We start from the raw sequence: 12,898 nt of genomic DNA on the forward strand, positions 1-12,898 counted from the left end.
TTACTGATGGCTAACACAGTTCAGTATTCGACTGCTGCTACTTTTCTTGTGGTTAGCATTCAGTATTCGACTGCTGCTACTTTAAAGTGATCCTGAGCTGAAGTGAGGCCGTGCAGTGGCCGTGCAAGCCCGCCCACACATGTGCAGTCCCACAGAGCCCTTGGCCTCCGCCTTACTGAGCATGCGTGGGTGGGATGGGTCGACTATTGCTGGAGGAAGGAGAGCTGCGCGGCCCCGATAGGATTAGTGATGGGGGACAACACAGCAGGGAGGGAGGCCTCAATCGGATCCTGAGGCTTCCCTCTCTTTAGGTAAGTATCTCATTTTGTACCCAAGCCTCGGCTCGGGTACTCTTTAAATATAACAGGATTGTTCTTACAACTGTAATGCAATTATTCTCTGTTGTCTACAGACTTGCTAAAAAAATGTTAGTCGGCTTGCTAGAGAGCGTGATTTACATAAGATACTACTCTTTGCTGTGTTCTTTTTCTGTATTTTTTCATCTAAATGCTATCTTCAGAATGTCAAGTGCTTGGGCCAAACCTTTAGGTCAGTCTTAAATCTATTTTTTGCACTGCGGTGGAGATGCAATGCCCCTGCTGCATTCCATAGCAACACACAAAATGACAAGTACGCCAGGAGGGTCATATGCATAGCACCGCCCCCATGCTTAGTGACATACTCCCTGCCTGGCAGGAAGTACGTCAATGAAATTCCCAGGGATCCCCGTTGGTGCCGCGTTGCACCACGCTCTGCCGTTTACACTACGCACGTTACCCATACGGTAAGCACGGTGCCTGTGGTAATGTGCTGCTGGCCTTGCATCGCCCTGGCAGCTTTCACCGCACTGAATAGTACCGCATTAAGGGCTTGATTCACTAAACCGCGATAACTCATATCACGAGCACTCTAGCGTTTTCGCACGCAATTGCGAATTTTCACAAGCAGTTTCATGCGAAAACGCAAAAACACAACAACGCGCGTGAAAAACGCTAGAGTGGGTGTGGTATGAGTTATCATGGCTTAGTAAATCCAGCCCTAAGTTTGAAAGGCTCCATTGCCTTTCATTGATTTAGCGGCACCATGCAGCAGATTAGGGCAACGCAACACAGGTTTACCAAGTAAGTGTGAAAGGACCCTCAAATTCAGAGCATATTTTACCTTCCTTGCTCTGAGTTCTCAAATTGGCTTAAAGAATATGAGAACAAAAGCTGGCAAACTGTAATAGATTGTGTCCTTGAAGCTGGCACATACTGGTACTGATTTAAAATGCTTGTCTAGAAGTCTTGTTGACTGTAATAAATAATTTGTTTCAAGTATATTCACATCGTTTTTACAATTACGATTCTGATTGTAATCACGATTTCGAGTACTCTTGATTTCTCATAATTTTTGTATTTTCGCATAAATGCAGGAGGAGGCCTGATGAAGGGTTATCAACCCGACACGGACTGGTGTCATTGCCTGAAATGTACTGTTTTATCAAACAAAGCATATTGTGTCTACTATCTGTCAAAATGGAATGATTTTCTACATTTATGCTATAAAGAGTTTTTTTTGACAAATACAAAAAAATTTTACTTTTTGAAAATCTTTTTGATACAATAAAGTGTGATATTAAATTTTTGGACTTAAAAATTGCCTTGTGGTTTCATCACTCAAACAGATCCTCCTATACATAAACCTGACATTACTTTGAACATTATGGTTTGCTCAAGTGTGGATCTCTCTAATATTTGTTTTGCAATGAGAATCTTTTTTTATGACTCATTCCCAATAATCCTGAAATATACTTTTGATATGAACATTTTATAAAAAGTGAAAAAAACAAAACACATTTTCGCATACCAGAAAAAAAGCATTTTCGCATAAATGCATTAAAGTCCAAGGGCATGGAAAAGTTATGTTTTCATAAAATGACTGGTCATTGCAAAATTACGGATTATAATTGCAGCTACATGCAAAATTTATTTTGCAATAGTCTGAGATTACGCATTACGATTTTGCATCGTAATTCCAAATTTTACTGCAAAATTACTTCTATGTGAAAGTTGAGTTCATCACAATCTGCAACAAGTACAGTGCACGTTTTAAGTGGGTTAAGGGCACTGCCTCTGACATAGGAGACCTGGGTTCAAATCTCTGCTTCCTATTCAGTAAGCCAGCACCTATTCAGTTAGGAGTTCTTAGGCAAGACTCTCTCTAACACTGCTACTGCCTACTGAGTGCACTCTAGTGGCTGTCTTGTAAGCACTTTGAGTCCGATATGAGAAAAGCGCTATACAAATATGGGAATTATTATGATTAAGTGAAACATGTTAAATGTTTCCAACTAGTAAGCTTGGCATACTTTATACAATCAGTGTTATATTATTGAAAAGACTAATATCTACCCTTCAAATGCTCCACTACCTTGCTCCATGTGATATTAAACAAAATATTGGATGATGCAGTACAAAGCTATGAGAATGTAGCTTATGCAGTGCTTCAGCCTATTCCACTCACATGATAATGTACTATCACTAAGAGGCTCTCTGATTGTGCTTGCTAAATGTTTTCACCTGCAGGTGTAGAAGAGCTATCTCTGCATCATTCAAGCCTGGGAGCAATGTCATTCCTTACATTTCATTTCAAAGAAAAGTTTAAAGTCACCTTGCTCCCAGGCATGTCAAACATATTAAGGCTGTAAATTGATATCCTTCTACCAATGCCCTACACTCGTAGAGTATATATATATGGTGCACTATTGAGCACTGTACTCAGAGGCTTCCTGTCTCTATCACCCTCTGTTTCTTCTGTTTTTTCACATTTTCATTTTCTTCTAAGCCACAATGAGTCATTTTAAGCAGTTCGGTGGTGGAGCCCAAAGCAAAGGCTTCAGCTCATACTCTGTGTCCAGAAGCAGTGGAGGCTTTGGAGGAAGCAGTGGAGGCTTTGGAGGGAGCAGTGGAGGCTTTGGAGGGGCCAGTGGAGGCGGTGGAGCTGGAGGGAAAAATTTTGGCAGCAGAAGCCTTTTTTCTGTTGGCGGTAGAAAGTCCATCTCCATTAGTTCCGCTGGTGGTGTATTTGGAGGTGCTGGAGGAGCAGGGTTTGGAGGTGCTGGTGGAGCAGGGTTTGGTGGAGGATTTGGAGGTGGCTATGGTGGTGGAGCTGGAGGTGGATTTGGAGGTGGATTTGGAGGTGCTGGTGGCTTTGGACCTGGAGGACCCCAAGCTGGTATTCAAGAGGTTACAATTAACCAAAGTCTTCTGGCACCATTGAATTTGGAGATTGACCCTACCATACAGAAAGTACGGGTGGAAGAAAGAGAACAGATCAAAACCCTGAATAATAAATTTGCATCCTTTATTGACAAGGTAAGAATATGTTATATCATTTGACAATAAAAAAAAAAAAAAAAATATATATATATATATATATATATATATATATATATATATATATATAATTGTTTTTAGAATACATGATGCATACAGATTTAATTTGGATCGCTAATACAAGGTATCATCTACATTTTCAATTTTCTGATGAGGTTTATTGTTATTATTGGACTCAAACTTTAAGATTACTTTGTTTGCCGTACATATAGCACATAGTGTTTGGTTCTTCTTCTTATTATTGTTTGGATGTGTTTTGGATTATATTGAATTTCTTCTCTTCTCCCCAGCGTAACCCCCCATATGGTAAATTAAATCTGCATGTCTATTTTCTGATGTGTGCATGAACAGTCTTTGAAAATGAAATGTATATAGTTTGAGACTGAAAATGGTGTTATATGGGTGTTTTATGTTATGTTTTAACATCTCATTATTTCAATACTATTGCAATTCTGTAACATGTAACATCTTATATATGTTAGGTCCGGTTCCTTGAACAACAAAACAAAGTGCTTGAAACAAAATGGACCCTCTTGCAAGAACAAGGAGGGCAAGTCAAGGGTGGAGCCCGTGGCAAAAGCAACGTTGATGGTATTTTTGATGCATATGTTAGCAGTCTGAAGAGACAATTGGATGCCCTGGTGAATGATAAGTACAGATTGGATGGAGAACTCAGGAACATGCAAGACCTCGTGGATGACTTCAAAAACAAGTGAGTGTTATTAAGTAAAATAAATAAATATGTCCACAATAATTAATCAAATGTTACCAAAAGCTGCATATCTATTCCCTTCAATGGAAAGAGCTATAACTTCAAAAGTAGGAAATAAAGATGTTTCTGTGCAATTAAGGTATAATTATTGAGATTTACATTCGCCTGATAGAGTTGACCTGAGCCCATTCATGATCAATGTATTACATAAAAAAAGAAAACCGGCTTTGCATTAATGTGACCTATCTGGCTCTCTTTTATGTGCAGGTATGAGGATGAAATTAACAAGAGGACATCAGCTGAGAACGATTTTGTTGTGCTTAAGAAGGTATGTTGAGAAAATATGGTATATACTAGCATAAAAACACAATCAAATTCATCATTTTTGATAATGCTAAGTGGGGATCGTCAATGTAATGCAGTTGATGCAGAATTCTGCAAATTTTTTGTGAAAATGTACACAGCTTGAAAATAGACCAATCAAATCCCAAACTACCTTCACTGGATTGGTCCATTTTCAAGCTTAATAAATGTGTACGAAAATGTGCATAATTCTGCCCATCCCTAGTGTAAAGTTGTATAAATTAACTATTAGTGATATAGTTCGATTTGAGATTGCTTATTGATGATATAACTAAGAAACTCAACACTACACAGTTTATAAGGGTATAAATTCACAAAGCTTTTCTCTTGAATGATCTTACTTAAGTTATGTTTTACCTCAACTATAAGTAGAATTAATTAATGAGATAGATGTAAGGTAAGATAGTTCCTGATATAAGTTTGTGAAAAAAATGGTTTCAGTTTAGAGGAAGCAACACTTAAAACCTCTGAGAGGCAGGGCCAGATTTATGGCAAGGCCATCTAGGCCACCAGAAAAATCAGCCTTGTTTAGAGCAGTTGTTAGCTGAGGGGCAGTAAACAGTTACTGTATATAAAGCAGGCAAGATCAAAGCGCTTAACCATGCTACCTGACACCTTCACAGTGCAGACAGCATTAGACAGCTAGACCTGCTCCTTCCGTGGCTCCCTTGCATTAGTTTACACATAGCAGTGGCGGGGCAGGTCAGGCAGGCATGTGACTAACATGCTCGCAGGGGATAGATGCACACGTGGCTGGCAGAGATAATGATCCCAGTGCAGCAGAGCAGCTGCTAAGGGGAGCAGTGTGGGGATGCAGAAGAGTCTTTGAAGCCCAGGGTCAAATACACAAACAAGTTGGTCATGGACAGGAGCAACCAGAGTAATAGCGCACACAGAGGTGCAGAGCAGCGTCCATGCTTGTTGCTACTGCTGCTATCTCCAGTCTTGATCCAGGCCGGCTGGTGTTATGTGGGCTTTACCTCCCCGCCCCTGAAGCTTCACATGGAGGAGACCAAAGCGCCAAGGTTATCTCCACAACTCCTGCTGAGAGGGATGCTCTGCAACAACTATGGTACATCCTGGCTGCTTCTGTGCGGGTATGTGTGTATTGTATTCACATCCTGCCTGTTCTAGAATGCTGTGGGGGATGTGAGGGAAGGAGAAGGGGGAGCAGTTGCCTGGGCACTCGGACAGAGGTCTGTCTGTTTTTACAAGTTGTTGGCTGTTGTGCTATAATGACTCAGCCTCAGATATTGTTAAGGTGCTGTATAACAACATGCAGATCAGGTGTTCTACTCCCATCTTTCTGCACTGGCTGCATGCTTATTACAGTTGTGTGCCTATCTACCTAAGCCAAAACATTGTATTACAGCAAGATAACTGTTGTTTTTAAAAGAGATGAATATGGCAGATTCCATACTCCTTTCAGCTTAAGTTTCCTTAAAGTGTACCTGAGAAGTGGAGAGGGAAAAATTATACATACCTGGGGCTTCCTCCAGCACCTATCCGGGCATATCGCTCCCTTGCTGTCCTACTCCAACTCCTGGATCTTCTTTAACTGGCTCCAAAAAATCCTCCAGTCAGTGCAGTCCAGCCACGCATGCTCCCCCATCGTGCTCCCGTGGCCAGGAGTAGTTTGCGCCTGCGCAGTAGTACTACTACGTGTAGTGGAGCGCGACGGGGGAACGTCTGTAGGATCCCCATGCAGACACAGTGAGTGTATGCAAATGCCATGCAGATAGTGTGCAGGATGAGATTTAAAGTAGATCTCAGCTCTTGCCCAGCACACAGTGAAACGTTTTTATTCCACATATAAATGTAGGTACATCAGAGTGTAATCAGCCTTACCAGTACATATGAATCAGAGCCTGGGGCTATTCCTGTACAGGGAAAGAATGAGGCAATGAGGCTTTAACTTTTTCAGTACTTTTTGTACTGAAGAAAGATTTTTTTCTCCTAAAGGTTAGCATACTGTGCCTAATCTTTTAGAGCAGAGAGGAAGTTCTAAGTTTAGATACACTTTATACCTAAAACTCTCACTGCTATGTGATAGTGCTGTCAACTACATCACCATGCAATGGTTCAATCCACTGTACCGCCCATACTATGTCACCATGCTATGTTGTCAATCATTTAAAAGAAGATTTGTATTACTATTTTAGGATGTGGATGCCGCCTACATGAACAAAGTGGAGCTTGAAGCAAAGGTTGATGCCTTAACAGATGAGATCAACTTCCTCAGGACCCTCTATGAACAAGTAAGCCATAGTTTTTTAACAAATAAGTAAGCTATAGTTTAGTATAAAATGAAAACACTTCATATTTTATTACTTATAAGCAGTGTAAATACAGTAGCTCAACATTTTTAAGATTGCCAAATGTGAACCTGAACCATATTGTGAATAGATACTGTAGACCAAAGTGGAGGTTTATGATGCCTTACTAAACCAATGACTGTATTTCTTAGGAAATGGGTCAGCTTCAAGCTCAGATCTCAGACACTTCAGTCATCCTGTCTATGGACAACAACAGAGCTTTGGACCTGGACAGTATTATTGCTGAGGTGAAGGGTCAGTATGAGGAAATCGCCAAGAAGAGCAGATCAGAAGCTGAAGCTGTCTACCAAGGCAAGGTAAGGGCATTGTGGGCAATGGTCAGACTTATACCAGAGGCCCTGGAAATATTACCACTCTACACTGAATGAAACAAATGCATCCTAACTTGATTTCACAGTGCTTTTATGTCTTATTGTCAATTCAACAATAGGTCAAGGAACTGCAAGCCTCTGCTGGCTCACAAGGCGAAATTCTTAAAACCAGCAAGAACGAGATTTCTGAGCTCAACCGCAAAATGCAGAGGCTCCGCGCTGAGATTGATAACGTGAAAAAACAGGTACAAAATTTGGTGCTGTTTAGCCATTTTCATATAAAACTTCCACTTGCTTTAATAGCAGTTAAATTACAAACTCATTAACTGCAACTCAGTAATCATCAACATACACATTTCTTAAAAGGATAATTAGTAGTGTAATTTTATGCTCATTGCAATATTGAAACTTGTGTCTTTTCCCAATGCCGGGCATCTATCTTTCAACATGTGAACGATTGCCTAGGTATCTGCTAAACGCTGAATAGCAAATTGCCAAGGGGTTAGGGTTAAATGATGTATTCACAAGCAGTTTCTCTTAAATATCCCACTGATATCACTAGTTCTTCATGTATGTATGGATTTGCATATGGCTAGAATGTATCAACTGGAAAAGCTTTAGAGTTCATTTCCACTAGGTGTGATTCATAGCAATTACCTGGGGAAAAGCAGCCTATTAAAATCAATAGGCTTCTTCTGAATTTGCATGCAGGGGAAAAAAATGAAGCACTGGGACAGATTTGCAGACACTGCATCTGAATCTTCATAGCCATGCAATTTGGATATAGAATCACAGAGCCCAATTGTCAGCATCCCTCTCAGAGACAGACCCGGGACAAGTTGAAGCCCGCCCTAAGGGTTTGCTGCCTGTCAAGGGAAACAAAACATGTGGCATTAGGAGGGCGGGCTCTAGATTTAGTGTGGTGAGTATTCTTGCTGTGTACGGCAGCTGACTAGCAAAGCATGGATATACTTTTTTGCCACAACTAAGTTCTAGGAAATTTGCTTGGATGTCTAAGGGCCCGTTTTCATCTGAGCGGGAATCGCACGATTTGAAAAAAACGCTACACATTGTAGCAAGAGGCAGTGTTCTCACTGCCGCGGTTACGGTTAGCGATAACCGCAACCGTGCTGCATGCAGCGGTTTGCCGGCGATGAGCGTTCCGCGATTATTGATCGTGATCAGCTAATCGCAATCGCTCCAAAACCGCCGCAGTGTCCAGTGATTTTTCCGTGTTAATCGCGGGAAAATCACTCCCGCAAAACGCCGGCGGTAATCTCCAGCGTTTTGCCCATAAGAACAACCAAACATTTAGGTAAGCTTGAACTAAAATTAAAGTAATTTGGTTAGTTTATTATTTTATTACATTTGACAGCATTTCCCTGCTCAAGTTCTTCAACCAAAGGATAGCAACTTTGTGTATCACTGCTTGATGGATACTGAGAGCCTTTTCTGTCAAAGATTTGTTCCATTGAAGCCACCTGATACCATTACAGCTGAGGATTGCCTATACCTATTTCTACTTTTTACCCTACCAATAACATAATTTATATTGTTTTATGTAATTTTACAATTTACAAAGAAATACTTTTTTTCTTAAACCAAAACTTATTTGGTAAATGTTTTCTAAGATCACCGGCACACTTACCTAAAAAAAAATAATTATAATGCCATGCCCACGCTTTAGATTTTCCTTGGTGGAAAGAGTGGTTGCTCATCATTTGAGCTGGAAATCTAAAGTGTGTACATGGGTCTCTGGATATTGCTGGTCTTCTCCTCTGCATCTTTTGTAATCCTTCAGGATTGATTTACCTTCAGGAAGCTCAAAGGAAATTCTCCCAGCTTGGTGCTACGCATCATGGACTTGATTCACTAAGACAAATAGCATGCCCTATCAGAGATAACACACCTTATCAAAGTGAACACGCCTTATCAGAGTAGCATAGCGAACTTATGCCTGCTAATTGGCAATGACGAGAGCTCCACTCGTCCTGCCCTGAGGCCCTGCGGTTTCATAGCGTTCGCTATGCTACTCTGATAAGGCTTGTTAACTTTGATAAGGCGTGTTATCTCTCTGATAAGGCTTGCTATTTGTCTTATGCTGGGCATACATGGTAAGTTTTCTCCTTATCAATCGAGCCGCTGATGGCTTGATTGATAATATCCGACAGGTCCGATGACCTGCCGGATAGATTCCCGCTCGATCCCCGTGGGCGGACAATAGCAGGGAATCGAGCGGCTGATAAGGGATGCCCGCGGGGACGAGTGGGGATCGATCCGCGTGGACGAGCGGGGATGCGCCAGCATTGAGCCAGCAGCTCGATCCGGCGCATAATTGCATCCGTGTATGCCCAGCATTACTGAATCGAGCCCAATGAGAATGAGTCTATGTCTTCAGCTGTCCATAGAGCAGAGTGCTCGGTTGGGAGGGTCAAACAGTGCATGCGTACAGCAAATCTGATGCCCAAAGTGATCAAGAACAATCATTTAGGTAGATTACTGTCTGAAGTTTGTACCTATCTTTGGCTGCCTACCAGATTTTTTTTGTACTTCATGAGGTCAGGTCCATCTTAAACTCGGACTCAAAAAACTAGCCCAAAAAGGTATTATTTTTACAGTATTTTCTTTTTTTCTAAACATATAAGGATAAAATGGACCTTTATCTAAAATTAAAATTGTTGCTTACAAGGAGGTATCCAAACCATTTAGAACCATTTGATTTGCCCATATAGGGAGCCACAAAAACACGAAATAAACATTTGAAGAAAAGAAACAAAAAAACAGTATTTTGTGAAAATTTATGACTAGTGAAGAATGTCAATTTCAATTTTATTTGCAGTAGCAGATACCCTACTGAGTATCAGATATCCAATCTGTTTTCAGTATTTATTTGTCTTAATGTTTCTTTAGAATGCCAAGCTTCAGACAGCCATTGCTGAGGCAGAGGACCGCGGAGAGCTTGTCCTAAAGGATGCCCATGCTAAACTGGCTGAGCTGGAGGCTGCTCTGCAGAAGGCCAAGCAGGAGATGGCTCGCCAACTGAGAGAGTACCAGGAACTGATGAATGTCAAACTGGCCCTGGATGTTGAGATTGCCACCTACAGGAAACTGCTAGAAGGAGAGGAGAGCCGGTAAGCCATCTGACTGTATTACATTGATGTGTACAAAAAAGACATAGCAACTATAGTGACCCATTAATCCTAGGTCAGAAAGGAGGTCTGATTTTCCCTAGCATTCAAAGCAGATAATTTAGGTGCTATTGATGTTTTGATAAAATTGGCATTGATTAGACCACAGTGTTAATTGCAGCTAAAGCGGCATAAAGGGGGTAATTTGGGGGCCCGGTGCCAATAAATATTGTATTTAGGCTGGAAAAAAATTGACGGTGAGAGTTTTTAGTGACGAAGGTGATGCTGTTATTGGCAGAGTTTTCAGGGGGGAAGGGTTTGGTAAGGGTTGGGCTTCAATAGGGGGAGGGTTCAAGTGAGAATAGGGTTAGGTTTAGCGATAGTATAGTATCAGTAAAAATTACCAATATTCTGCTATTGTATTACCCTTTCACGTAATAGTAATTTACCAATATTCTACTAGTGACTTTCCCTGGTGCCTAAATTACTATGGTGTCCTTTTACATGTACGTCATAACATGCTATGCACATTGTGTGTGTGTTCCTCTACTGTGTGATCCCCAAATACTTAAGTCAAGTGGCTGCACTTAGGATGGGTATGTGGGTGGTACGTAGTATGGCTGATAAGGAAATCAATGACATTCACATCTGTACAACTTGCAGGGAAATTGTGCTGAGTATCATCTCTCCCAAATACTGACTGAATTGTATGGAGTTCCTCTCTCCCTACAGGAGAGCAGGGTTGGACCTCCCTTGAAGCCACCTGATACATGTGATTCAGGAGGCACCTGTCTCCTTTTACCCCCTCCCATCTGCCTTCCTGTCACACACACTACCCTGCTCATCCACGCATCCCCATCCTCATTCGACCGGTGGCACCTGATGCACCTCTCTAAGACATCATAAGCAGGTGAAGTGTTGATATATATGCCCGTTATCAAGGCATGCTACAGAAAAACTCCATCAACCGGCGAGAGACCACTTGATCGGTAGCAGTGACATCTAATGAGTGACTGCTACTGATTGAGTGCAGTAATTGTCCCAATGATGTTGCCATGGTCCCACCCATGAGACCACCTGCACCAGTTAGCAAAAGGTGCAGCGGGTGGCTGTGATTGGCCAGTCTGGTTCCAGCACACTTGCCTGATTGGTCATGTGCCAAACCTTCCTCTCAAACTGGCCACGGTGATGGGGTTTATATGAGGGTATATATGATATGAGGTATATATGGCAGCAGAAAGTCTAGAACTGGCCCAGCAGGACTTGTTTCTTTTTTTTTCATCAGAGTATTTGGGAGGCACTCTAGCTTCTTTAGGGGCTCTGTGTTATCGCAACTGTATGTTGTATGTAGTTGTATGTTGCTATATATGTTCATCTCCATGGGTGGGGGACAGAGACATTACTTGAATCTCCTTAGGACTAGGACACTCATCAAAATTGCTTTTATGGAGCCCCATGATTTGTAATCATGCCCCTGATTATATTTCATCACCGTGGTACTCTGAAATCTGTTGATAAGGTCTGTTAATTTTTAGAAAATCCATTTCAGGTTTGCTGGATCGCTTATGATATCTCTGTTAGAGATACTTGGAGATCTCTTTTGTAAATCATTCCCACTGTTTTCTTACAGCTACCCTTTTTCCTTCTTAATTCATAATCGCTGGACTTCATGTTTTTGCATCCTTATCATGTAGCATTACCTCCAGACTTCGACTCAAATGTGATCTCTATCAAACCTAAATCTCAGTGTTTTATTTAAGTAGATAGATTTTATAACAACTGGAACTATCTTGCCATTTGAATAACTATGTTCTATATTAAATCTGATCGTTGCTTTTTTATTCTGTTTTCATAGGTTGGCCACAGACAGCAATGTCAGCATCTGTAAGTAGTATTCGTTTTGTACTTTTGTATACAATTTGGTGTAAATGTATAGGTACATATTTATGATATATGCAGTTATAATTTTTGATGTCATTTTAAATATGTTTTATGCTCCTTGCAGCCGTGGTCAGTGGAAAGACCAGCCTGGGAGGCGGAGGAGGTGGTGGTGCAGGCGGAGCAGGCTTTGGTTTCGGTGGTGGAGCAGGTGGAGGAGGCTTTGGTTTCGGCGCCGGTGGAAGTGGAGGCGGTGCTGGTGGCGGCTATGGATTCAGCTCTGCCAGCTCTTCAGGGTTTGGAGGCTCCGGTGGTGGGAGCAGCAGTGTAAGATTTTCGTCCAACCAATCAAGCTACAGAAGTTAAATGTCCCATACTCTACTTTGCAACCCATCTATCATGCTTGCCACTATCACCAGTTAATACAATGCCACCAGATTCTCTGTTGCCAGTCCTAGTTCTGTGTTACAAGAAAGAAAACTTACTTGGAGAACACATTTGCTGAAAGATTGAGGGCAGGAAATGTAAACACTTCTCTTTCATGTTCTGTTGAGAAGGTTTTATTTTATTTTAGGAAGATAGTCCAGCCTAGCTGGATGTCTTGCACCTTCATCACTAGAAGAAGTAAATACAGCATCTACACTGTCTACCTCTCTACCCTCCTCTTTAATAGCATTTTGTTGATTTCTAAAACACCATAGTCCTCCAGGGATCATCTACTATAACTCCTTAACTAGGGCTGTGCAATTTTCTACAACCTCTCCAGTAGTTAGGCTTTGACCAGCTTTAAAAC

The 12,898-nt window shown here is 41.4% G+C and overlaps 1 protein-coding gene across 1 annotated transcript; it reads left to right on the forward strand.

Annotated features, from left to right (window-relative positions):
* The first annotated feature begins 2,831 nt into the window (after positions 1-2,831).
* LOC137545711 (keratin, type II cytoskeletal 5-like) lies at positions 2,832-12,471 on the forward strand. The gene is made up of 9 exons (XM_068267245.1): positions 2,832-3,356; positions 3,860-4,089; positions 4,357-4,417; positions 6,615-6,710; positions 6,920-7,084; positions 7,219-7,344; positions 10,010-10,230; positions 12,083-12,111; positions 12,233-12,471. The coding sequence occupies exons 1-9, from the start codon at positions 2,832-2,834 to the stop codon at positions 12,469-12,471; spliced, it is 1,692 nt and encodes a 563-aa protein (XP_068123346.1).
* The last annotated feature ends 427 nt before the right edge of the window (positions 12,472-12,898 follow it).

The sequence above is a fragment of the Hyperolius riggenbachi genome, chromosome 2, assembly GCF_040937935.1.
Source record: "Hyperolius riggenbachi isolate aHypRig1 chromosome 2, aHypRig1.pri, whole genome shotgun sequence".
NCBI classification, from domain to species: domain Eukaryota; kingdom Metazoa; phylum Chordata; class Amphibia; order Anura; family Hyperoliidae; genus Hyperolius; species Hyperolius riggenbachi.

Excerpts from the sequence above, each read along its gene's own strand:
- LOC137545711 (XM_068267245.1), top strand. The coding sequence starts at position 2,832 with ATGAGTCATTTTAAGCAGTTCGGTGGTGGAGCCCAAAGCAAAGGCTTC. Across the intron at positions 4,418-6,614 it reads ATTTTGTTGTGCTTAAGAAG|GATGTGGATGCCGCCTACAT; the intron begins GTATGTTGAGAA and ends TTACTATTTTAG. Across the intron at positions 12,112-12,232 it reads AGACAGCAATGTCAGCATCT|CCGTGGTCAGTGGAAAGACC; the intron begins GTAAGTAGTATT and ends TGCTCCTTGCAG.